Source organism: Ambystoma mexicanum, chromosome 6q (assembly GCF_040938575.1).
Source record: "Ambystoma mexicanum isolate Mex_15411 chromosome 6q, UKY_AmexF1_1, whole genome shotgun sequence".
Classification (NCBI taxonomy): domain Eukaryota; kingdom Metazoa; phylum Chordata; class Amphibia; order Caudata; family Ambystomatidae; genus Ambystoma; species Ambystoma mexicanum.
The window spans coordinates 90,436,466-90,462,631 of NC_090937.1; the positions used below are offsets into that span (position 1 = coordinate 90,436,466).

Genomic DNA, 26,166 nt, shown 5'->3' on the forward strand with positions numbered 1-26,166 from the left:
TTCCCTTTCTTACTGCTGTTACTGCCTTCTCAATGCTAGCCCTGTCTATGACAAACCCTTCAGGGCCTTGGCCCCATTAATAGGGGGCTTTGATTGTCCTAAATGTTCAATCCTTCTCTGTTACTCTGCCTGCTAGCTCGAATCACGGTCCTTGATACGTTACCACACTTTCTTATATGGTGACGCCTGATGTTTCCTGAACTCCCGGCAGGTCAGGCATGCCAGTAGTTCACTGCCTCTGCCAGCAAACTCAGCGTATATGCCGGTCCGGTAAAAATGCCAGAGACTAGGTATTACTGGTATTATTACCGAACCGGCACACTCATAATGAGCCGCTAGTCTCCCAGAGCTGATAGTCATACGGGCTGATCAGTTTCCCCATAAAAGTGAGCAAAAGGCAATGGAAGAAAAACTGAGGGCTTTGCTTACCTCCAAAAAGTCTGGTGAGAAAGCAAACAATAGCACAAACAAAGGGTGTCCCATGGAATTCTATGTGAGTAAAGCAGTAAAAAGAAAATCTTTCCTTACAGTCTCAATCTACCCCTTTGTTAATTTGCATATTTAAGTAACTGTGTGTTTCACCCTAAATTACTAGAGGAATCCAGACGTGGAGCCCTTGCTCACTATTCTTAGAGAGGCACAGCTCCTCCCTACTGATGAGGTCCAACCAGACCGAAACACGTGTCTGGGGATGCTGTTGGTTCTCTTGTTCAGAGGACAATTGCTTAGCATTTCGGTGCTGGACTGCCCCAGGGCAGGACAAAGACTGATATGTTTGGGATATTTCTTCTCTGTGAAAGATAGTGAGCTAAAGCCTCTAGGTAAGTCTCTCGTAACCAGGACTAATGTCTGGCAGAGGGACTCCCAGGACCCCCTTGTTAATTTGCATATTTAAGTAACTTTGGGTTTCACCCTAAGTTACTAGGGGAATCCAGACGTCCCTTGCTCACTATTCTTAGAGAGGCACAGCTCCTCCCTACTGATGAGGTCCAACCAGACCGAAACACGTGTCTGGGGATGCTGTTGGTACTCTTGTTCAAAGGAGAATTGCCTAGCATTTCGGTGCTGGACTGCCCCAGGGCAGGACAAAGACTGATGTGTTTGGGAAATTTCTTCTCTGTGAAAGATAGTGAGCTAAAGACTCTGGGTAAGTCTCTCGTAACCAGGACTAATATCTGGCAGAGGGACTCCCAGGACCCCCCTTGTTAATTTGCATATTTAAGTAACTTTGGGTTTCACCCTAAGTTACTAGGGGAATCCAGACGTGGACCCCTTGCTCACTATTATTAGAGAGGCACAGCTCCTCCCTACTGATGATATCCAACCAGACCGAAACACGTGTCTGGGGATGCTGTTGGTTCTCTTGTTCAGAGGAGAATTGCCTAGTATTTTGGTACTGGACTGCCCAAGGGCAGGACAAAAAACTGATATGTTTGGGATATTTCTTCTCTGTGAAAGATAGTGAGCTACAGACTCTGGGTAAGTCTCTCGTAACCAGGACTAATGGCTGGCAGAGGGACTCCCAGGACCCCCCTTGTTAATTTGCATATTTAAGTAACTTTGGGTTTCACCCTAAATTACTAGGGGAATCCAGACATGGACCCCTTGCTCACTATTCTTAGAGAGGCACAGCTCCTCCCTACTGATGAGGTCCAACCAGACCGAAACACGTGTCTGGGAATGCTGTTGGTACTCTTGTTCAGAGGACAATTGCCTAGCATTTCGGTGCTGGACAGCCCCAGGGCAGGACAAAGACTGATATGTTTGGGATATTTCTTCTCTGTGAAAGAATTTGAGCTAAAGACTCTGGGTAAGTCTCTCGTAACCAGGACTAATGTCTGACAGAGGGACTCCCAGGACCCCCCTTGTTAATTTGCATATTTAAGTAACTTAGGGTTTTACCCTAAGTTACTAGGGGAATCCAGACGTGGACCCCTTGCTCACTATTCTTAGAGAGGCACAGCTCCTCCCTACTGATGAGGTCCAACCAGACCGAAACATGTGTCTGGGGATGCTGTTGGTACTCTTGTTCAGAGGAGAATTGCCTAGCATTTCGGTGCTGGACTGCCCCAGGGCAAGACAAAGACTGATATGTTTGGGATATTTCTTCTCTGTGAAAGATAGTGAGCTAAAGACTCTGGGTAAGTCTCTCGTAACCAGGACGAATGTCTGGCAGAGGGACTCCCAGGACCCCCTTGTTAATTTTCAATCTACCACAAATCCAGTTTGTCCCAAAAAATTTATTTGCTAGACATATCCTTGGTCTGAAACCATGAGACCACATTGCACCATCACTGAATGCACTACAATGGCTCCCGATCAACACTAGAATAAACCTCTGCCTAACCCACAAAGCATAAAAATGTTTGAAAATATGTGTCTGATTACCTCACACACCGCATACCTTTAAGATAACTAAGATCCTCATCAACAATGTGACCATAGGCAACCCATAGCAAGAAGAAAACCGTAAATACGCTAATTACCACTCACAACAGTGGAACAGACTACCAACAAATACTGACTCAATATTTGTCATCTCCTCCTTATTCTGCAATATGCTTGGCTAATGATATGAGCACCAAGACGTATGATGCCTACAGCCGTCAAATGATGCCAGCAACTTCACATATGATGTCAATTCTTGCTAGAGGGTGTGAAACCTGGGTATTTGATGGCAGTACATTGGCATTTAATTGCAAAACCTTGCATATGAATAGTTTGTAATATGAGAGTAAACAGAGGTACAGTGTGTGAGTACCTGGCACATGATGTTAGAAACTGGTCATTAGATGGCAACACCTGCATAGAATGTGGGAAACTGGCCATATGGCAACATCTGACAAACTGTGGATGTACCTGGGTAATGACGGAAATAGCGGTCAAATGATGTGATGTCCTGGGGTGTTAGTAAAGATTTCTCTTTTAGCTACTTTCCCTCCATATTTCTGTGGACCCCAAACATTTTGATTTTGTTTCTGAACCTGTCCTGACTTTTTACAGGGACTTCACTCTGCTCGCCTTTTGCTTATTTTGTGATGGGGAAACTGATCAGTCCATCAGTCCTTCAGACTATTAGTACTGGAAACTTTCCCTTTTTTTAACCTTTTTCCTTTTTGGTAACTTTTTAATAGTGCACACAGCATCTTACAGTGCAGTGCAGTGGGGATACTTTTGTATCACCCTAGTCTTGCAAACTCGGGATTTTTGGTTACTTTTACATGTTCCTAAAGACAAGCTGGTGGCAGAAATTATATTTTTACCATTTATGTGTTATTTGTAGTGCGCACATTCGCGTTTACTGCGTCTGGCTACTGAACGTGGCTAGTGCTCTAAAATGGCCGCTCCACAAGATTTTCAGTTGTTGTTTGGCAATATTCTTCTTGCCTTGCCAGGTAAGGAAATCCCATATAAGGTCATGCACCTGCCGGGGAAAGCTGCTGCTTTCACGGGCTAGTGATGCCACTGATGGGCTTGGACTTGCTTCCAGGCAGAATCTTGGATAAGAAGAGGACTCCTGCTACCATTCCTTCAGATCAGCGTTGGAGCCAAGTATCCTGTGTAGGAGAGCAGCTGACCAAAGATCCGTGGACGACTCCCAAAGAGGCCCTGCATCCCTTCCTGTGTTTGGCCAGTTGAAGCCCTGCTGGACTACCTGACCTGCAAAGACCTTGTGTGGTGCTTTAACCCTTGGATTGGTTGGACCAACCAGTCTCAACGCATTCTCGAGGATCCAGTCATCCTGATCCTTTGCAAGTGTTCCTGGGGCCCCTGGTGGACTGACCAGCTCTCCAGTGGTCTACCTCACTAGAACCGTTGCCGTTCCACATTCATTGCCGGAACTTTGGATGTCACCAGCTTGTGGTGTACATTGCCTTTCTGCCGAATTTCAGCCTTCCAGCTTCAAGAGATCCTGCTCTGAGAGGTCTTCTTGAACTGCGACTGGAAGGACGCATGCCGTCGCCTGTGTGCAGTGGCTGTCACTGGAACTTGCCTTCCCCTGTCTGGTGAAGTGTCCTGAAGAGGTCTGTATCTGTGTCTTCTGCTTTTCTTCATTGCCAAGGGTTGCACTCTGCTCCTGGACCGACTGGAAGAATCCTTGCACCCGCCGCACATGGGCAACTCACACTGGAACCAACGGCAGGAAAACATAGACCCAGCGACCCCGAGTCAACCCATCTATTCATCTGGGAAAATCTTACTCACATGCATTTGTTTCCCCCTGTTCTCCTTAGAAGAAACCTTAGACAAAACTTTGGTTATTCCATTCCTTTGATTTTTGATCATCGTGTCTAAAAGCAGCTGTACCTGAAAGATAAGAACATCATTTTATGTACCAGTAACTTTGTTGAATATCTCTCTGGAACATTTCACCAACACAAGAACTCTTTAAACATCAGATACTTTTCCTAAGTAGAAGCTTAATGACTTTTGAGCACCAGGCCCCAGTCATCATAGGGATTGGATGTATAGGGTATATTTCTTGTGACTAGGTTACATTCTACTGTATCACTACTTACCTTCCTTTCACTTAAATAAGTTATTAAATGCATTCCTACGAACATAAATGTGACTGTATGCATGTTTATAATTGAATATTGTGTTATATTTTCACCTGCTTATTTCATTTCCTAGTGTGTATTATGGGCTTAGAATAAATATAGTATTTTTGTACTTACATGTCTACATTGATTTATTGTGTGCTTCACTGTGGGGACTCATTGTAGACCCATGACCCCACTCACACTTTCCTGAGAGTAGCCTTGACTGCTCTCCAAGCTTACCTTGATTGGGTTTTGGCTAACCTCTCAGAGTTGCACTGTTCAGTATAGCTTGGGTGGCCTCTGTTACAGAGAATTCTTATTTCTGTGCTAATTTCCTTTAACCTTAGAGACCCCCAGCACTTTTGCTGGACTTTAGGACTTTTAATTTTTATCCTGGAGTACGTGAAACCTTTTCCTTACTCTCTCATGCATTTTTATCTGATTTGGACTCCGTGTTTTCTTTGTTTTTGGAGTCTGACAAACTCCATAGGCATCTACCTTTTGTATTGTGACACACAGCACCTTCAGTGCAGGTCACAGAGAAGTCATTTGAATTTCTCTTAAGGTTTAAATACCTTCTCTTGGGTAAACTACTGTTCCCAAGAGTAGTAAAGGGAAATTGACTTTACTTACCTTTTCCCTATGTCGGTCCAGCACACCCCATCTTATGTGGAGTGATGGGGGGTTACTTAGTATACACTTTTCCTACTTACTCATGTGACTTTTTTATATTACCCTCATGACTTTAAATGGCTGGTGGCAGTGGTTTAATTTTCCTACCATTGTGCTTTCCTGCCGCAGGCTGAATCCTCAGCTGCAGGATAGCACCCACTGGTGACCTTTATGTCAAAATGGCCTCAGTCTTCTTTTTTCACCATTTCTTGTTTGTGAAGTCTTTCTTGGATTTTACTCTGCGCGCCAAACCAGGTTTAACCCTTTTGTTAGTTTTGCCTTTGGCGGGCTTCAGTACTGAAATCCGCCTTTGGCTCCAGTGTGTCTGGCAGGGCAGGAAGCGAGGGAGCTGCCCGAAACTCCCTGTCCTTAGTCTCCTTGGTAACCTGAATGCACCCAGTCATGATTGGCTGACTGGCTTTCCTTGAGGACAGCCACCCTGCTGTGTGAGTGACAGCTAGTCTGTGCATGAACAGAGGCGGAGCCAGGATTCTCTAACTAGTGGGGCATGAAGCTAATGTAGTTGGGCCCACTGCATTGACATTAACATCTAAGACTGCTTACACAGTGCTGCTGAGTGGGCATCTACAGATTTTGGATGGGCATTGCCCGCTCAGGCCCTACCCTGTCTACGCCTCTGTGCATGAATGGGAGAAACCTGCATAATAGGTAAAGCTTCTTGGACAGAAGACAGAGTCGACCACTGACCGAAACATCCGATGAAGGAATCGTGAAGAGAAGCTTGCTGCATCCTCCTGGGCCATTGAACTGCCCGGTGAAGCCCCGCGGCAGTGCTGAAACTCCTTTTCCCAATCGAATAGAGAAGCTCCGGAGAGGACAACTTCTTCCCAGTGGCTGTTGGGACCAGTTAACCCCAAGACGAACTTTGCTGGAAGACCTTCCCCAACCGGCTGTAGTTCTTTGCTGCTGCTGGAACCGAGTGCCAGGGGTTGAGAAATCCATAGTCGAGGGCATCGTCTTTAAGCCGGAACAGAGTTCCAGGAAGATCCTGAGGACCCTCCCAAAGCAGGACGACCCAAGCTCGAGTCACCTCACCAGAGTGCTGGACTCAAGGAGTGAGGGAAGCCCATCAAGTGTCAAAGATCCGCGGTGGAGCTATTTGCCGGTAGCTGAAACCAAGAAGTGCTGCTGAACTGAAAAAAGTCTGTAGCTGCCGCCAACCTTCAAACTGCAGTGCAGGAGTCCTCCAGACGTCCTCCCTCTTGTCCCCACAACTGAGGCCCAGGAACCCAGGATCTGCAACCTTGCAACCAGGACAGAAGCCAACTGGATCCTCTTCTTCAAACCTAAGGTATTGTGCTGACTAAGAGGTACCTACCTCTTTTTTCTATAGCTTGCATTATCTCACTTGAAACTTGCAGTAGCTGCTTTTTGCAGAGTTGATCTCAGCTCTGCCTTTCACAAGCCCAATAGCTTGTGGGCCAACAGTGATGTTCTACAAACTCTCTAACTTTGTGCAAGACTTTTGTGCTATCTAAGAGGTGTCTCAGCTCCATAGACATTGTTCAAATTGACTTTGGCTGTCCTTGCTCCCTGCAGACTCTTCTGACCCATTGACTTTGATTCTAACTGGCCCTCATAAGTGGTAACTTATTTGAAACTGTTATTGCTGGGAAGCTGGGAAAAATCCTATCTAGACTTCATTTGGAGATTTAAAAAATGCTCACATGCCCTGAGAACCTGTTAACATTTTTTTCCTTCCCTTAACCTTTCCTTTCCACAACCTGAGAATTTTACCAAGTGCAAAAAGTGATATATAAATGCCAATACTGTCCTAGTAATTGAAGTCACCTCATTGTGTAGGAAGTGTGTATGAAGCATCTCTAAAGAGTATCTACATTCTTATCTTGATTCTGAGAACGTGTTATGAAGTCTATTTTAATTGTTGCACATTGCCCTTTTTAACAAATGCTTATTTAAAACTAACTGTTAAATAAATAATTACTTTACTAGAAACCCTTGAGTATAAGTTTTATTTGGAGACTTGTATGTGTGGATTTCGTTGCTACAGCTCTACAGCTCACATTTATCCCTCTTGAGATAACTCTGGCTGCTCAGTCACTCTACCAACTTGCGTAGTACAGACCTATACCAATAAGTGGGTTACCTAAGAGGACAAGACTGGTGTAGTCTCCCACAGGGTTACTGCATACATTCTTGCCTAACAGCCTCCTAAAATCTGTCCACCAGGCACAGATTCTAGAAATCCATTTTAACAGGCATATACTGTCATCACCTGGAAAATGGTGCAACTTGCTCAGCATAGGATGCCAACACCTAGCAAATGATGTGTGGACACGTGCATGTGATGACAATACTTGCCAAAACAGAACTAACCAATTTTTCAAAAGTCGAATGTATTGGCTTTGCCAATATTCTAGGGTAAATATTACAAGTTTGTATCACTTTAAAATGTACTCAACTTCACTTGCAAATCTGTATCATAGAAGATATATAATAGGTTGGACATACCTTCCATGGTGGTCAGGGGTTAAGAGAAAATGTTTTCGCCCGTAAATCACTGGTTGGATATCATAAGTGTTAGAGTAGACATTGATGTGAATTAATTCATGAGATAAACACCTGAATATAGCATCCACACATTTCTTTAAAATAAAATATTGTGTCTGTTGTAGGCAAATACGAAAGCTAATTTTACAGTCGATGTCCATCAGTTCCATATCAACGAAATCAACCAGTTCAATCTTATCGTTGGCGACATAGCAAATTGGCACACCTTTCAGCACAACCCAGTGAGTACCTGTTTTTATTTTTGTTATTGTTGGATCAAAGAATGGAATATTTTTTCTTGTATGGGACCCGTGGGTCTGTAGAAAAGGTACTGACAGCGAGAAGGCTTTTGGCTCGGTTGAGTGTGGCCTTATCAATTTGAAGTACTACGAATATTGGTGTTTGGACTCTACTGTCTAAACATTATTAGAAAATTGTACGTCGGACCTATGGCCAAAGTGTTGACAAACAGTGGGACCAGGAGACCTATTTTCCTCCTCGTAGAAAAATATACTAGGATGCTCAAGTTGTTTGAGAAGAAAGTCGAGAGGTGGATATCCATTCCAATTTCTCAGATGGAAAGGATTGATGATCATGGTCCATAAATTTGTATACATACAATTTCCAAAATGTGCCGCTATTGCCCCATGATGAGTATTTTCATTTTTTTAAAAAAGGTTTTGTTTCTAGACATTTATAGGTATCAACACTGTGCCCTCCCCCACAATCGACTGCCCTCCCCACTCCCACCTCCCCCTATAAGTAGACAGTCGGTTAGTTGCAGTTTTACTCACGCGGGACAGTCAGTTGATGCCCAATAAACACAGTTTCTGTGGGCAGTAAGACTCTCTGTAGTCATCGTGTAGAAACGACAAGATCTGGGCCCAGTCCATCACAAATGTGGCGCTATGTCCTTGCAACTTTTATGTCATCCACTCCAGCGCTGTAAAATTCCAAACCGTTGCATACCAGTCCCGTTCACTTGGGGGGTCTTTCATTCTCCAGTAGCGAGCAACCGCCAAGAGGGCCGCAAGATTGAAGATTGCATGTGCTTTCCTCTTAGACAACTCACATTCCTCAGGAGGTGCCAGCCTCAGCACACAGTTTTTGTCCCCTCTCTTTGTCTGTATGCCAAACATGTTCGTCATATTGGCATTTATTGCCTCCCAAAAGGCCGTCAACTATGGGCACGACCACCATATATGCTCCCAGTCACCCTTCTTCCCGCACTCGTGCCAACACACCCGCCCCCATTGTGTGAAGCTGCGCTGGTGTGTAGTGCCAGTGCACCATGATCTTATATCACAGCTCTCTCAATTGCACCGCCCGTGTAAGCTTCGGGATATCCCGCCAAAGTTGTTCCCACGCTTCTGTGTTGATGGGTTCACCCACTACCCTTTCTCATGTAGCCATATACACATTTGGTGGCATGGGAGCTTCATCTGCCAGTATCTTAGAAATTGTGGAGACTAGTTTCCTGTCTCCCGGGCTGGACATGAGGTATTTCTCAAACTCTGTTAGGGGTCTGGCGGCAGCAGCCTTGTTGTTAGGGGCTGGTAGCCAATGTCGGAGCTGTAAGTATTGTATTCTACCATGTTAGGACAGTCCTAGCTCCGCTTTGCATTGTCTGGACCTGGAACATACCCCCTTTTTTATTACATCCTGCCGCCTTCCACTTGGAGAATGCCCCCCACACCATTCCCGGGGAGAATTGGGGGTTATGGAATAGTGGGGTAAACAGAGATGGGAACGTTGTTATGCCATGTCCCCGGGCCGTCTATCCCATGTGTCCCATAACAGCCCCGTAATGCCGCTTTTGTGCATATTGAGAGGTGTATCCTTTTTACTCAACCATAGGGCCCCTCTCAAGGGAATACCTGTCACTGCTCTGTCCATCTTCACACACATTTATTTGGGGTTCTCCGAGAACCAATTTTTAATTATTGTAGCTGAGCCGCTAGGAAATACAGGTGAAAGTTTGGGAGTCCCAATCCCCCTCTCTGTAGCATGGCCATAAGTGTCTTGAGTGCAACCCGCAGGGGTTTTGTTGTTTCACACGAACGCTGTAAGCATCGGGTTCAGAGTGCAGAAGAACATTGGTGGAATTGGAATCGGGCGGGCTTGGAATGGGTACAATATCTTCGGTTGTATCACCATTTTAACAGTGTTGATTCTCCCAAGCCAAGATATTGCTAAGGGGCCCCAGTTGCTCAGCTGCTGTTTGATAATTTCCAATGGGGGGTGGTAATTTGCCCGATATAGTCCCGCTAGAGGTTTAGTTAGCGTCACTCCCAGTAGTTTGATACCCTGTGTTGCCCACCTGAACGGTGTGCAGCAATGTGCCTTCGTCAGGACTTCCCCAGTCAGTGTGAGGTTTAGGATCTCGGACTTCGATATGTTCACCTTCAAGCCTGCTACCTCTCCAAATGCTTCCATTTCCTGAATCGTGGCTGGGAAGGATTGTTCCGGGTCAGTGAGGAACATGAGCATGTTGTCTGCAAAGACCATGATCTTATAATATGATATGATATGATTTGTTATTTATACTCAGAGGTTTCTAAGTGCGGACCCGGGGATCGAACTTGTGTTGCTCCGTGTCATCTTGCTTCCACGTTGCCCCTAAGCTATCCTTATGAGCTCCCCCTCCCCCCGAGTGGAATTCCCCGAATTGCCCCACATGACCTGATCTTAGAGAGGAAGGGTTCTAGATGGATAGCATACAGGATTGGGGATAGGGAGCATCCCTGCTTAGTTCCCCTCCCGAGCCGGATGGGCCGTGACATTTGCCCATTTATTTGCAAGCGGACTATGGGGTTTTTGTAGTTGGCCTGTATCTTGTGGAAGAAAGAGGCCCCAAAGCCCATCGCCTCCATCGTATGGAACAGGAATGACCACTCTACGCGGTCAAACGCTTTTTCCTTGTCGAGTTAGAGGAGTACTGCTGGTTTGTCCTTCAACCCCACATTTTCGATAATGTGGCACACTCGCCATATGTTGTCGAAGGTTTGCCGCCATTTAATGAACATTGGTCTCTGCTGAGTATTTTAAGCAGCTCAATGGCTCATAAATCTCTTGATATGGGCTGGGCAACAGCCATGAATATTTGTAGACACACTTATGTTGCTGCATTGCAGTTCTGGATCTTGAGAGGTATCAAAGTAGTGTGGCACAGGCACAGTTTGCCACGAGGTGCTATAATGAGAATCTTAACACTGTACACGTCCAAATTGAATGAAACGTGGCACATCCGATATCATTGCAGTCCTTGCATTTGGCTTTCGTAAAACACCAAAAACGAAAGAGGCACACCACATGGAGGGCAATGCATAAAATAGCTGCCACTGCGCAGCGTTGTTACATGCTTACACAATGTATCACTTTTTGCAACCCCAGGAATAAATGTAACATTTGAGAACGGCTTTCACGGGCAAATGAAAGTTTTGCGGATTACCATTTGGGGGATTAATTTTTTTTTTTAGTGGGGGGAAAGGTCAGGTGACATTGTTTTTTTTAAAACATATTTTTATTGAGAGAGTAGGTCAGCAGCAAGACACAATGGGCCTCATTACGACCCAGGCGGTAAGTTACCGCCTGGGCCGTGACTTTACCACCATGGCGTAAACTACGTTTACGCCATGGTGGTTGGCGGACTTACCGCCCCATTCCGAGGTTGGCGGGGGCGGTAAGTCCCCAATCCCCATTTACCCTTCCCCATTCCCATTTTTGCCCCATAGGGCATAATGGGAGTGGGGAAGGCGTTAATTACGCCACCGTAAATTACAGTGGCGTAATTAACTCCATGGTCCCTTAGCGCCATGGATTTTAACACCTGCTAAAAGCAGGTGTTAAAAGCGCCATGGCGCTAAGGGACCTCGTACTCAGGCGGTAAGGGTCGGCGCTGTTAACGCTGCCGTAAACCCCTTACCGCCTGGGTCGTAATGAGGCCCAATATAAACATATCAAAACATAGCTTAATTATTTTACAGCCTTCATTTTAAGGGAGGAGGGGAAGAGGAAGACATCACAGTTTTCAGATATGAGAGCAACCAGTACAAGAGTAGTAGACATTGCAGATCAAGGCGAGGACCTGGGTGTTGCATCAGGATCTGAGTCCAGGTCGCACAGGTAAAAGCGTAGCAATGACCAAATATCTTTGGGGCGACATGGTGACGGAACCGACAATACAAATAGTTCCTCATCGTCATTTACCATACAAAGGTCTTTTAAGAAAGTGGCTCTGGTTGGGGTGGTGGAGGACTTCCAACATTTAAGAATACAGCGTTTGGCAATAATGCAAGAGATGTTAAATAATCGCCTCGTGGTTTCCTTTACTTTGCCTATATCGCCCAACAAGTATTTCAGGGGGGAGAGAGTCGCCGGTATGGCCGTGATATCTTCAAGGAGCCTCGTGACTTCCTTCCAGAACTCCACAATTAACAGACATGACCAGTACATATGATAAGGCCCCGCATTGGGGGCGTCACATTTGGGGCAGGCACCTGTGCAATTTTCCACAAATTTAGCTAATCTGGCAGAGGAATAGTGTAATTGGTTTAAAACTTTGAACTGAATCAGCCGGAGCCCAGCATTCATGGACACTGATCGAGTAAGCTGACAATACCGGGCCCAGCGGACCTCATCTATCTGAGTGCCCACGTCTCGCTCCCAGATTTCTCTCATTGTGTTGCGCGATGGAGAATGGGTCTGCACCAATGAATATAGCATAGAGACACCCTTGCCGTGACCGTCCATGGACGCTATTGACCTAATGCATGCATGGGACTGGGGTTCCTGCGGAAATGTCGGCCACTTTGCCGAGAAAGCAGCCCTCATCCTGTAATATTGAAGGCGTTTAAGCTGGCCCCTCCCCGCCGCTTCAGTAAAGCCTGTGAGGTCACAGAACTCACCATCTGGGAACATGTCGCGTAGTGTGAAAAGCTTGTTAGGGTCCCAGGATTGCTGGAGGGCTCGATCAAATGTGGGGGAAACACTGGAGAAATCCCACAGGGGGACTTCCGGGTCGTAGGGGGATTCCAATCCTAGCCTCTTGTAAATTCTGGCCCAAGCATGAGTGGCCGTGTATACCGGATCGAACGGGCATATGTCCCCATAGCTTGGGTTAAGAAGGACTGAGCGTATGTTGTTTGGGCGAACAGAGTGCTTTTCAATCAATATGTGGGGGGCAGTGTCCTCTGGGTCGAACTAATGCTTTGCAAATTGCGCTTGCGCGCATAAATAATAAAGCTCGAAGCCTGGTGCCGCGATGCCTTCCTGCACGAAAGGCTCAACCATCTTATCCCACCCCATCCTGGCAGTTTTCCCATTCCAGATAAACGAGGAGGCGAGTGATTTAATTTTCGAGAAGAAGGGTTTACCAGGCCAAAGTGGGATGTTATTGAAGTAATATAGGAGCTTGGGGAGGACCACCATTTTGAGTAGCGCAACTCTGCCATACAGGGATAGTGAAAGGCTAGCCCACATCTGAAATTTGGTCGAAAGGGTTGACAACAGTTCCCCATGATTGTGCGTATATAGCAGGGTTTTATCTCTGGCGACCATTATCCCTAGGTAATGTACCTTGGTGGGGGCAGGTCTAAATCCCTCTATTTCAGCTAGGTCTCCCGTGCCGTCAGTAAGGGGAAATATTTCTGACTTCGGTACATTAATTCTATAACCCGAGTGTTCTGAGAATTCATGTATGTCGGACATGATGTGTTGCACATTTTCTTTGGGGTCACGGACATATAGTAAAGTGTCGTCCGCGTAAAGTGATATTATCTGAGGGGGGCAGGTCATCCTAAGACCTCTGTGTGAGTGGTTCTGACGTATGAATTCCGCCATTGGTTCAATGGTCAGAGCGAAAAGTATGGGTGAGAAGGGACATCCCTGCCTGGTCCCACTGTGTAGGTGGAATGACGGGGAGAGAGTGGTGTTAGTCAGGACCTTAGCTGTCGGTTGTGTATATAATAATCGGACACAGTTAATATAGTACTGGCCGAGACCAAACCGCTCCAGCACCAGAAAGAGGTATGCCCAGGAAACAGAGTCAAAAGCCTTCTCGGCGTCTAATGCGACCACGGCCGCCTTGGCATCTGGGTCTATCTGTGCCATAACATTAAATAGGCGTCTCAGGTTGAGAGCCGTGGATCGGGCTGGTATGAAGCCGGCCTGGTCAGGATGAACCAGGATCGGCATGTATGGCAGGAGTCTGTGGCCAGCACTTTTGCGAAGATTTTTGCATCAGTGTTGATTAAAGACAGGGGTCGATAGGACGCCATGTCTTGTGGCGGTCTAGGGGGTTTCAAAAGGACAGTGATGATTGCTTCTCGCATCGATTCCGGGAGAACCCGCAGGCTCATTGCCTCTTCCCACACTTTCAGCAGTATCGGGGCCAATTCATTAGAGAATTCTTTGTATAGTTCCGCTGGAAGGCCATCCGAGCCAGGGGAACTGCAGCTCGATAGAGCTTTTATGGCCTCTGTAATCTCCTCTGATGTGATTGGCATGTCTAGTGTATTACGGGTTTCAGCCGTTAATGTGGGAAGGTCGAGATTATCTAGATATTGAAACGTGTCCTCTTTTTTTTTTTTATCGTGGCTGGAATAGAGGGAGGAGTAGAACTCAGTAAAAGCAGAGTTAATGTCTCGGTATCTGTTTACCGTCCCTCCAGTCGGTGTCTGTATGCTCGGGATCGGGTTATGGTGCTTATCAGTTCTAAGCATGTTGGCCAGGAATCTCCCAGCCTTATTGCTTTCCCCGTATCGTCGGGCTTTGGCTGGTGCAGCCATATAGAGAACTTCTCTATGGGCCAACTTTTGGAATTCTTTTAGCGTGGTATGTATTTGCGACAGGGTTCCCTTATCCTGTGTGATGCTGTACTCAGTCTGTAACAGGTCAATTTTTGTCTCGGCCACCCCCAAACCCTCACGTACCGACTTCAACATACCAGTCGACTTGCCCAGGATGGCTCCCCGGACCCAGGCCTTGAATGCATCCCAAGTGTGGCATAAGTGGCAACCAAACCCTCGTTTAGTTCTAGGAACTCCACAATCTCTGTATGCAACGATTCGCATATGTTGGGGTCTCTTAGGATTGCACGGGGCATCCTCCATCTTCTCGCCGGGGGGGAGGCATCACTAAAGTTAATGTCAAGCGTGATCCGAACGGGTACGGGGATGTATATGACATTGGGAGATCGCCCCAGATAGGGACTGACTAACGATCCAATAGTCAATGCGCGAATGAGAATCGTGCACCGACGAGTAAAAGGTGTTTCTGATGTTTGTTAATCTGCTTAGAATCACATGCTGTGCATAGGTCCGACATCCAGTGGTCACTGCGGAGTATTGCATTTTGTAGTCGAAAAGGGGACGTCGACAAGGCGTGTCTGTAACACTATCCCTATAGTGACGTGTGTTGTACCCACAATCCCTCACGCGTCGAGGTCCCTCAGATTGTTTTTTTTCCGCCCAGCTACTGGTCGCCTTTACGCGGAGCTCCTCGAGAGACATTGCAGATTTCATCTCCTCGACCTTTGGTCGTTTTCTTATATTAATATAGAACATATCGATCCCCCCCTCGACGCTGTTGTGAAGCTGTCTCCGCCGAGCAAGATCTTCGACGGAGGGGACGAGCGGAGGAGATCCTTCGGCGTTGCCGAACACGTGGCCTGGCCTCGCAGGCCAAATACAGTAGGGAGAGTGGGGGTCGTGGGACATCTCTAGTTCTTTTCTGAGAATGCCTTTCCTTTTCCCCTTCCTTTCCCTTGGGGTGGTTATCACGTTTATTGCCTCGCCTATGGAGAGGACACCCTTTAGGTTTTGCCCGCTTTGCAAGGGCAAGTTTACTTGGAAGGACAAGCATTCACGGTGTAACCGCTGCTTGCCCCTCGATCACAAAGAGGAAGGTTGCACGGCTTGTCGGCTTCTTAAGCCGAAGACTCTAAAAGACCGTAGGGTCAAGAGGTGGGCGGCCTACGCTATGTCGAAGGCCGACGCTCCACCCACCGTCGCTACCTCCGACAGTGACGAGGAACGTGATACCACGACCTCCGCTACGGAAGTCGAAAACCCCCCTAGAGAGCGCACACGCGCTTCGTCGTCTGTCCCCGGCCCCGACGGGCTCGGCTCACGCCCTGCTTATGGGGATGAACACCCCGGCGACACTGACGCACACAAGACCACACATAAGCACACAACCCATGGCTCTTCTTTGCCGAAGGCAAAAAGAGCATCAGCGCCCAAGGAGACGCAGGTTTCACCGGCGGCCTCCTCGGACCGTTCGGGTTCGAAGCCCCTCTCGCAACCGCAGCCGCGACCAGCGACTGGGCTTTCGGCAAATAAGGGCGCCACCCCCAATTATCGGCCAGAGCGCAACAGCAGAAGGCGCATGCCGCCGTAGAGCGATCGACACCCATAACGTCGAAACCACAGCCCTCCGCTGACAAACGAGTCGCTGAGAGCTTGGCGAGGATCGTGGTAGCCGACGCCCACAAGCGTACGCCGAAAGACTCGTCGAGCGCTACGCAAAGGTCGAAAGACACGCCGAAAACACAGGGAAATCTCCTTCAGTCGAAGGGATTCCCAGCACACCTGAAGGCTTTTCGGAGGGCGACGGGACACTTTCCTCGATGTTGTGGGAGAGGTCGAGCCGTTTTCAGCTACAAGACCCCAATTTTCCCCCGCTAGACCGCTCAGGGGTACCCCATGAAACCATGGAAAGGCTCCATCTCTGCATGGAAAGAATGGAGAGGTTTATGAATACCCAAAACCCTCCCACTCCAAAGAGAATAAGAGAAGGGCCTCAGGAGGACCCCAGGGGCAGAATTCCAAGACTAGTCAATCCCCACCAGGACACAGCCTCAGACTTCCATAGTGTGTACGACCTCACTGGGGAAGAACATTATTTTGAGGAAGAGGATGATTTTATGGACGAGGAAGAGGGACGGAACCAGGAGGAAGGTCTGGAAGACAGCCCAGACTTGGTAGGAGAAGGCTTCGGAGAAAATCCAGAAGAAGGACCTTCTCACCCCTGGCAATCCCCTTCAATATATTCCGACACTGATGTCCTGAACCTAAATCCTCCTGACAATTCACCTGTTAGAAACACGTCTCCCATTGACGATCAACCCACATTTAATGCCCTGTTGCGCAGAGCAGCAGCACACTTCGAACTGGACACTGGGGAGCTCTCCCCTGAATTAGACTTTGTAGAAAGGGTAATTAAGGAGAAACCCCCGGTCAGTCAGACAATTCCTCTCCTCGCTTCGGTGAAGAGAAGAATCATCCCTTCGCTGTCCACACCCGCACTAATCAGAGGGGTCAATCCTAGAATTGAAAAACTTTTCACTCCTTCACCCTCAGACCCGCTGTACATCAGGGGACATTCCATTCCGGATTCCCTGGTAGTAACCAACACAAGAAAGAGGGCAGGGGTACCACTTTCCACCAGTGAGGCACCACCTGACAAGGAGGGCAAGCGGTTATATGCCCTTGCAAAAAGAGTTACATCCTCAGCCGCCTTTTCGGCAAGAATTGCCAACAACAATTCTTTGCTCGCTAGCTATGCGGACGCGCAGTGGGCCAAACTGCGCAAAGACGCCGAAGAAGCGCCGGAACCATTACGTACACGCCTGCTTTCAACTATTGGCGAAGGAACCCAGGTCAACCAGAGTATTGTAAAGAGCTCTCTGGATGCGGCAGAAACTGCGGGACGTTCCCTAGTTCAGGGAATAGTCCTAAAACGACACGTATGGCTGCGCAACTCAGGGTTCAAACCGGAGACACAGGCGTCTTTAATAAATAAACCTGTTGAAGACTCAAACCTCTTCGGGAAAGCGGTGGATGAGGCTCTGGAGATGTCTAAAAAAGAGTTTGATACTATCAAAACTCTTGACCAAATCTCTAAGCCCTCTACCAGGCACGGCTATGGCAACAAACGCTTTTTTCGTGGCCAACGCCAACAACAAAACCAGCAGCAACAGTACCCTGCCACCAATTTCCAGACCAATAGTGGCCAGTACAGCCAAAGAGGACAGCGCCGGGGCAAAGGAAGAGGGCGAGGGTCCACCCCCAGAGGTTCCCAAGCCCCTAACAACACCAAGTGACGCGAAGATTTGCGTCCCCTCCCATGCAACACCGGTCGGGGGCCGGATAACATCCTTTCTTCCAGCATGGAAGGGTATAACGTCAGACTGCTGGGTACTTTCCACCGTAGCCCACGGATACTGCATCGAATTCAACAGTTCCCCAACATACAAACCCCCGAGGGGACGACGCATGTCACCGGAACATCTTGCCATCCTTCTACAAGAAGTACAACTACTGCTGGAAAAAGGAGCCATAGAGGTCGTGCCTCTATCTCAGGTAACGGAAGGTATTTATTCAGTGTACTTCATTGTGCCCAAAAAGGATCTAACCATGCGCCCTGTATTAGATCTGCGCCCAGCGAACAAGTTCATCAAACCCCAAAAGTTTCGTATGGTGACCTTACAGGAAGTGATCCCACTGCTATCACAGGGAGATTACATGACAACATTGGACATGAAAGATGCATACTTTCATATTTTAATGTTGCCAGCGCACAGAAAATACCTCCGGTTCATGATAGAGGGCAAACACTACCAGTTCAGAGTGCTACCCTTCGGCATAGCATCAGCACCGAGGGTATTCACAAAGGTGCTGGCAGTGGCAGCGGCCCACCTGCGCAGGTTGTCCATCCCAGTTTACCCTTACCTCGACGACTGGCTCATAACAGGGGATTCTTACGAAACATGCTTCTCCAATACCCAAAAGACTGTAGACCTTTTGTTCCAGTTGGGCTTCTCCATCAACGAAAAGAAGTCCAGCCTAGACCCCAGCCAAATCAAACAATTCCTAGGGGCTCTAATTCAAACAAAGGACGGCCTCGTCTTCCCCTCCAAAGAGAGGGTCCAAAACATGTTGTTTCAGATCCCTCAATATGTGACCGGTCGAGAGGTGACGGTACGCAAAGCAATGCGCTTGCTAGGCATGATGGCGTTGTGTATTTATTTGGTACCTCACGCGCGCCTGCGCATGCGCCCAATGCAAGAGTGGCTCAACAGCCAGTGGTGTCAGGCCAGCGGACTATGGGACGACCTAGTGGTGGTCTCGCAGGCCTTAGTTCTCTCGCTACGGTGGTGGACAAAGGAAAACCTAGAAAAAGGGAAACCTTTTGCCACACCCGCGGCGGAAGCCACTCTAACCACAGACGCATCCCTCACAGGATGGGGGGCTCACCTATCCCATCAGACTGCTCACGGAGAGTGGACTCCGAACGTAGCATCCAAACACATCAATCTTCTGGAGCTACTAGCGGTGTTCAAGGCGCTAAAAGCCTTCAAGGAACACCTACAAGGCAGGACAGTGATGGTCCTTACAGACAGCACCACTGTCATGTATTACATCAACAAGCAGGGGGGAACCCACTCTCCAGGACTGTCCAAACTGGCCCAAAACATATGGAAGTGGGCTCTCAAACAGAATATGTTCCTTCTGTCACAACATGTACCAGGGGAACTCAATCTGCTGGCAGACAAACTCAGCAGAGATTTCCCCCTGCCCGAAGAGTACGAATGGCGACTGCACGAAGACATCGTCTTCGACGTCTTCACGCAATGGGGGTTCCCAGAAATAGACCTGTTCGCAACCCTGGAGAACTCACAATGCCAAAGTTACGCCTCCAGGTACCCCCAGAACCAATCCAAGGGGAACGGTCTGTCGATTCAATGGTCAGGGAGATTTGTTTACGCTTTTCCCCCGACTCCCCTTCTCAACAAGTTAGTGCACAAGATGCACCAGGAACAAGTAACCATGATACTGGTGGCCCCATTGTGGGCCCGACAGCCATGGTTCGCTCACTTGATGGAGATGTCTCTATCTCCCCCAGTGAAACTCCCCTGCCTGTACAACATGCTGTCACAAGACAGGGGCAGGACTCTGCATCCATGCCCCCAGAACATGAACTTAGCAGCCTGGCTCCTGAGATCATAGAATTTGGACATCTACAGCTCCCACAGAGATGCATGGACATCCTCAGGGAAGCCAGAAAACCTAACACTCGCCACTGCTATTCTAGCAAATGGAAAAGATTTGTCATTTGGTGCAGAGGAAAGAGCATCAACCCAATTGACTGCTCTCCCACACATATTATTCTATACCTGACCCATTTATTGGATTCAGGTCTAGTGTTCAATTCCATTAAAGTCCACCTAGCGGCACTTTCTGCATACACCACTTCCCAACTCAAAGTGTTGTGGTGGAAGATCCCTATTATAAAGGCCTTCATGGAGGGAGTAAAGAGAATACACCCCCCGATAGCTGACCCAGCTCCCGGATGGGACCTTAACGTGGTACTTACCAAACTCATGGGCTCACCATTTGAACCCATGCACAAAGCATCTCTTAAGGACCTCACTCTTAAGACTGCTTTTCTAATAGCTATCACCTCCATCAGGAGAGTAAGTGAACTACAGGCTCTTTCTGTTCTAGACCCCTTTGTTACAGTTCACAAAGATAAAGTGGTTCTACGCACTCACCCAAGGTTTGCTCCGAAATTCATCTCAAAATTCCACGTAAACCAGTCTATAGAACTACCAGCGTTCTTTCAAAATCCTTCCAACTTGGGAGAAAGGACTCTGCACACACTAGATGTCCGCAGAGCGGTCATGTTCTACATGGAAAGAACTAGACCACTGAGGAAGACTAATCAGTTCTTCGTCTCGTGGCAGCAGGAAGAGAAGGGGATGCAGTTTCAAAGTCCACTATTTCTAGATGGATTGTTCAATGCATCACTCTCTGCTATACTCTTGCTAAGAGAGAACTGCCCTTTAGGCCAAGAGCACATTCTACTCGAGGCACGGGGGCGTCCATAGCATTCATTGCAAATGTTCCCCTTGAGTCCATCTGCAAAGCGGCTACCTGGAGTTCCGTGCACACCTTTACAAAACACTACTGTCTAGATGCACACTCTAGATCTGACTCCCAGGTGGGACAGGCAGTATTAAGACATCTTTTCTCTACTGTTCCTTCTCATAACCCACCGCCAACTCCGGGTACTGCTCGCTAGTCTATGCACAGCATGTGATTCTAAGCAGATTAACAAACATCAGAAGACAATGCATTACTTACCGTAAAAGCATTTCTGATGGTTGTATCTGCTTGGATGGAAGGAACATAGACATCCTTTTCTATATTTCTCTCTTTTCTGTACTCACTCACGTCTAGAAGGCTCCCTCAGGGCAGAAAAATACAAACAGAGGGACCTCGACGCGTGAGGGATTGTGGGTACAACACACGTCACTATAGGGATAGTGTTACAGACACGCCTTGTCGACGTCCCCTTTTCGACTACGAAAAACAAAATGCAATACTCCGCAGTGACCACTGGATGTCTGACCTATGCACAGCATGTGAATCTAAGCAGATACAACCATCAGAAATGCTTTTAAGGTAAGTAATGCATTGTCATTTCTTCTCACTTGGGTGTAATGCACACCATGCGTCTACCATACCCATCTGTTTCATTAATTGTGTTACTACCAGTGCAGCATTGGAGGGGGTTCTGGGGACAGTCGATGAGCGATCCAGGGATTGGTCCAATATCATGTTGAAATCGCCACCCCAGAGTATTTGTGTCTCCCCAGATGATGATAGCATATCCAGTATTGTGCAATAAAACTGTGGGTCATCTAAATTGGGACCATAGTATTAATCAGAAGCACTTGGTACCCCGCCAATTCCCCCCACATCAGTACGTATCTACCCTGTGGGTCTATTTTGCTGGACTGATATTTAAAACACAATTTGGGGTGTATGAGAGTCAACACTCCTCTGGATTGTGCTGAGTATTCTGTATAGTACCTGTGCGACCCCCACCTCGGTAAAAGTTTAGTATTGACCTGCCCAAGCGCGTGCGTCTCTTGCATAAAAAGAATGTGAGGGTTGTGGCGTGTGATGTATGCTGTGATCTTCCTTGCCTTAATCGGGTTATTTAACCCCCGAATATTCCAGGAAAGGAGTTTAACATTCAAGCCCTTATTGACCTGTGTCATGGTCATACCTGAGACTAGGCATACATCCATACTCCCGCCCCTGTCGCAGGGAGAATGGGTATCCCGCTGCAAAACCGCTCTCTATTTTAACCGCTATAACAACCCGAAACATGGGTTCCCCCAACAAGCCCGGCATTTCGCACGGCAACACCGTATCCCTATTCCACTCCCAACCCCCTCCCGCATCATCAACCCCAACTGGACGATGTACCCCTAAAACCATAACGTAGGAACACTCCTGGGGGTGTCAGCTGCACTCATACGACCGCCGACCCAGGAAGTCTGCACGGGTCCATTCCAACAAACATTTACATTCAGGGCCACCCTGCGGCCTTCAATTTAAAACATTATAGCAGTGTGGCATCAAAAAACATATCACCCCGCGGGGTCGTCCGGCTCCACCGCACCCCGGGGCGGCAGATTCTGGTTTCCGGCCCGTTCCCGGCTCGGTAGAGGGATGGAGGCTTCAACGTAGAGCATGGCTTCGGTTGGATTTTCAAAAAAGTGAGCCCTGCCTCCATGCTGAATTCCCATTTTCGCTGGGTAGACAAGGGAGTACGGGACCTGGCGGAGTCTCAGTTGTCTCTTGACGGGCTCATAGGATCTCCTAAGTGATTGCACATTGGTGGAAAAGTCCGGATATATGTGGATTCTGTTGTTTTCATGGAATAGGGTGCCCTTATCTCTGGATATCCGCAGGATAGCGTCCCTGTCCCTATAATTGAGAAGGCGGGCAATTATTGTACGAGGTAGAGCTCCAGGCCTGGGCGGAGGCGCCGATGTACGGTGTGCTCGCTCCACAAGGAAATGGTCCGAAAAGGAGTCGGAACCCAGGAGTTCCTTCAGAAGGGCCTCTACCTGGCGTTCCATAGACCCTTTGCCAAAGGTTTCAGCCAACCAGACGGATATTGTTCCTCCTGGAACGCTCGCATTTGTCAAGGGTTTTCCGGAGTTCCCTTTCAACTGGGCAATATCGCGGCCATGTTGTAGTATCGAGTCTTCATTGATAGCGATCCTGCCTTCGGCCTCAGTAATCCGTGTGCTTTCCTTGTCCACCCTCGCCCTCAAGGAGCTGTTTGTTGCCCCTGTCATCCAATTTAGTGTTCACCGCTAGGAAGCCGTTCTGAACCATAGCCATCAATCGGTCCACCCTCTCCTCCATTGGCAACTCGGGTTGACTGTCCACTTGCTGCAACGGGGGCGCCGTGGACCCGCTGGGCTGGGAATTGGCAAAGGAGTCCATTGGGCCTGTTTTCTTGGGGCGTGCTCCCTTCTGCTCATATCGGCCCATGTGTAGATTCAAGTAGACCGCGTCTTGCAGCGCCCCCAGCTCCGTCCGCCCCAACGTATGGTACGGACTCTATACAGGATTGGTAGTGAGCTTAGACCCAGTTATCATGCAGGAGAGGTTTGTAAAGGTTATCGCCCAGGGAGGGCTGTAGCTGGATAAAATGTCCCCTCCTCGGCAGATCCTGTTCGGGGTGTCCACCCTCCCCACCTGTTCTTACTTGTTTTAACGTCCGTCCACATGTGGAGGGGCACTCCACCAGCAGCAGATATCAGGGGAGCCAACGGCAGCTCTGCAGGCACGGGAGTCGGATCAACAGTGGCCCGTGTAGCACGGCGGCTGCACACCACGCGGCCGTTGGCGGGGGGGCACCGCGTCGTTGTGCCCAGTACGCGGCGGCGATATATACCGACGTGGCACCCTAACATTAGCCGGCAGCGATGGTCCGATCACCTCCAGGAGTTTGGTCGAAGCGCGGCCTCTCCGACTCGATCCGGCCCCTCCCCCCGCGGCTCCAGGGGAAGATCACCCGGAACTCGCGGGCGGCCAATGTCCCAGCCTCCGACGCAGGATCTTCAGGACGGTGTATCTTCAACCCGGTCCGGCGTAGCGGCCCAAATTTTTCCCAGTATGTGCCCACAGTCTTACGCCACAGATCGACGCGCTTTGTTTTTTCGCGGGCGGCCCTGAGAGAGGATGCGTATCTTGAAGGATTTATAGAAGCCGGAGCTCTGGAACTAGGCAGCCATCTTAGATGTGCGCAACAGCGCCCCCTCCAGGTGACATTGTTAACTATGCTGTAGTACGTTAAAAATTACAGAACATTGCATGGAATTATAGATATTGATTAGTTTATTACAAATTCCTCTGCCAATTTTACTATACGCCAAAACATATCTGTTTGGTTTAGTCTCGAACCGCTGTAAAAAATGTGGAACAGAAGCAGCAGGTTTTGGTCCTCTGACTTGGAAATGCAGGCAGGTTGAGTTGTTTTGGCAGTACTAGGGAACATGATTGCTGAGATTATGGGAATTAAATATTCACTTACACCAAGGTTTGGCTGATGGGCCTTTTCCCTGAGAAATCAAACACAAGGCACTGTTTCTTAGGTGTTGCCCTCGTACTGGCACAGTGTAGGGCAGCCCTTTGCTAGAGGAAAGTTCCAGCCCCAACAGAAAAGGCATGGCTTCAGGATTTAAAGGAAAGGTTTACTCATGTGTTACATTTGGCCAATCGTAATGACATCCGCATCCACCATAAAGCGATGAATTAAAAAAACAAATTTGCTGAGAATAATTTACATTTCAAATAATTAGTATCTGTGAACCGCACTTATTTCCATCCTCCATGTTGTGATAATGTAATCTGCAGTTCGATCAACCTAAGGTCGATTGCCCTGTGTTAGGCTCTCACTCACTCACATGCGTTCACGCGCAATCATGAGACGGAGCCTTGCCTGCTGTGAACTGCCTTTATTCACTCCTACAACATAACTGCCGTTCTTCCCTTTGGCCCCTCCCTTTCCGCCCTCTTCCCGCTTCTCCCTGTGTCTCTGTTCTTAAAGGGGCTGTGTCCCTTTTAATCACGTATAACACCTCCCATCTGCTTAACACGAAAGTCCAGTGCGCACCAGCGAAGTACCTGAAAAGTACTGTTGGCTGTTGAAATTGAGGTCGAGCAACGAATTATTCCCGCACTGCCTTCTCGTCCACGGAGCCACGACCAGCATTATAAGGCGCTGTCAGTCCATCTAACGGAGGACGTTCTTAACTGCTGTACACGACTTGCCTGACCCTGGAAGAGGAAGAAGGAGGAGTGAACGGGTGCATCAGAGTTCTGGCGGGCCACCCCCATGATTGTCACACCCACGTGACTCCCTTATAACCAGCCAGCCCAGCGCACTTGCGCTGCGCACCAGCGAAGTACCTGAAAAGTACTGTTGGCTGTTGAAATTGAGGTTGAGCAATGAATTATTCCCGCACTGCCTTCTCGTCCACGGATCCACGACCGGCATTATAAGGCGCTGTCAGTCCGTCTACCGGAGGACGTCCTTAACTGCTGTACACGACTTGCCTGACCCTGGAAGAGGAAGAAGGAGGAGTGAACGGGTACTTCCCTTTTAACCACTTGTGGACACTAACCATTGACTAATAACATTGTGCGTCCATAGTCTGGATCAATTGAGGATATTGTGTGTCCATAGTGTGGACTTTTAATCATATTGTGCATTGATAGAGCATATTGCTAAGGACATTGTGTGTCTATTTTGACTCGACACGTGTATTAGCTGAAACCGTTGCATTTTCAAACTCTTCGTTTGTTTAACTTTAAGGTGCATCAGAGTTCTGGCGGCCCGCCCCCATGATTGTCACACCCACGTGACTCCCTTATAACCAGCCAGCCCAGCGCACTCGCGCTGCGCACCAGCGAAGTACCTGAAAAGTACTGTTGGCTGTTGAAATTGAGGTCGAGCAACAAATTATTCCCGCACTGCCTTCTCGTCCACGGAGCCACGACCAGCATTATAAGGCGCTGTCAGTCCGTCTACCGGAGGACGTCCTTAACTGCTGTACACGACTTGCCTGACCCTGGAAGAGGAAGAAGGAGGAGTGAACGGGTACTTCCCTTTTAACCACTTGTGGACACTAACCATTGACTAATAACATTGTGCGTCCATAGTCCGGATCAATTGAGGACATTCTGTGTCCATAGTGTGGACTTTTAATCATATTGTGCATTGATAGAGCATATTGCTAAGGACATTGTGTGTCTATTTTGACTCGACACGTGTATTAGCTGAAACCGTTGCATTTTCAAACTCTTTGTTTGTTTAACTTTAAGGTGCATCAGAGTTCTGGCGGGCCGCCCCCATGATTGTCACACCCACGTGACTCCCTTATAACCAGCCAGCCCAGCGCGCTGCGCACCAACGAAGTACCTGAAAAGTACTGTTGGCTGCTCGCTGGTCAGTCTGGTTTGTCTGGGGTGTACGGGTGCTTTTAACTCATATAACGTCGGGCCAAAAATCATTTCAATATGGCTGGCACTTTGAAATTATC

The 26,166-nt window shown here is 48.2% G+C and overlaps 1 protein-coding gene across 1 annotated transcript in view; it reads left to right on the forward strand.

Moving 5' to 3' along the window:
• LOC138515798 (probable E3 ubiquitin-protein ligase HERC6) overlaps positions 1-26,166 on the forward strand; it is a 2,700,520-nt gene that overhangs the window by 1,539,355 nt on the left and 1,134,999 nt on the right. The window contains exon 14 of the mRNA XM_069630524.1: positions 7,874-7,990. Coding sequence (XP_069486625.1) covers positions 7,874-7,990 — 117 coding nt within the window. The remainder of the gene's footprint in view (positions 1-7,873; positions 7,991-26,166) is intronic.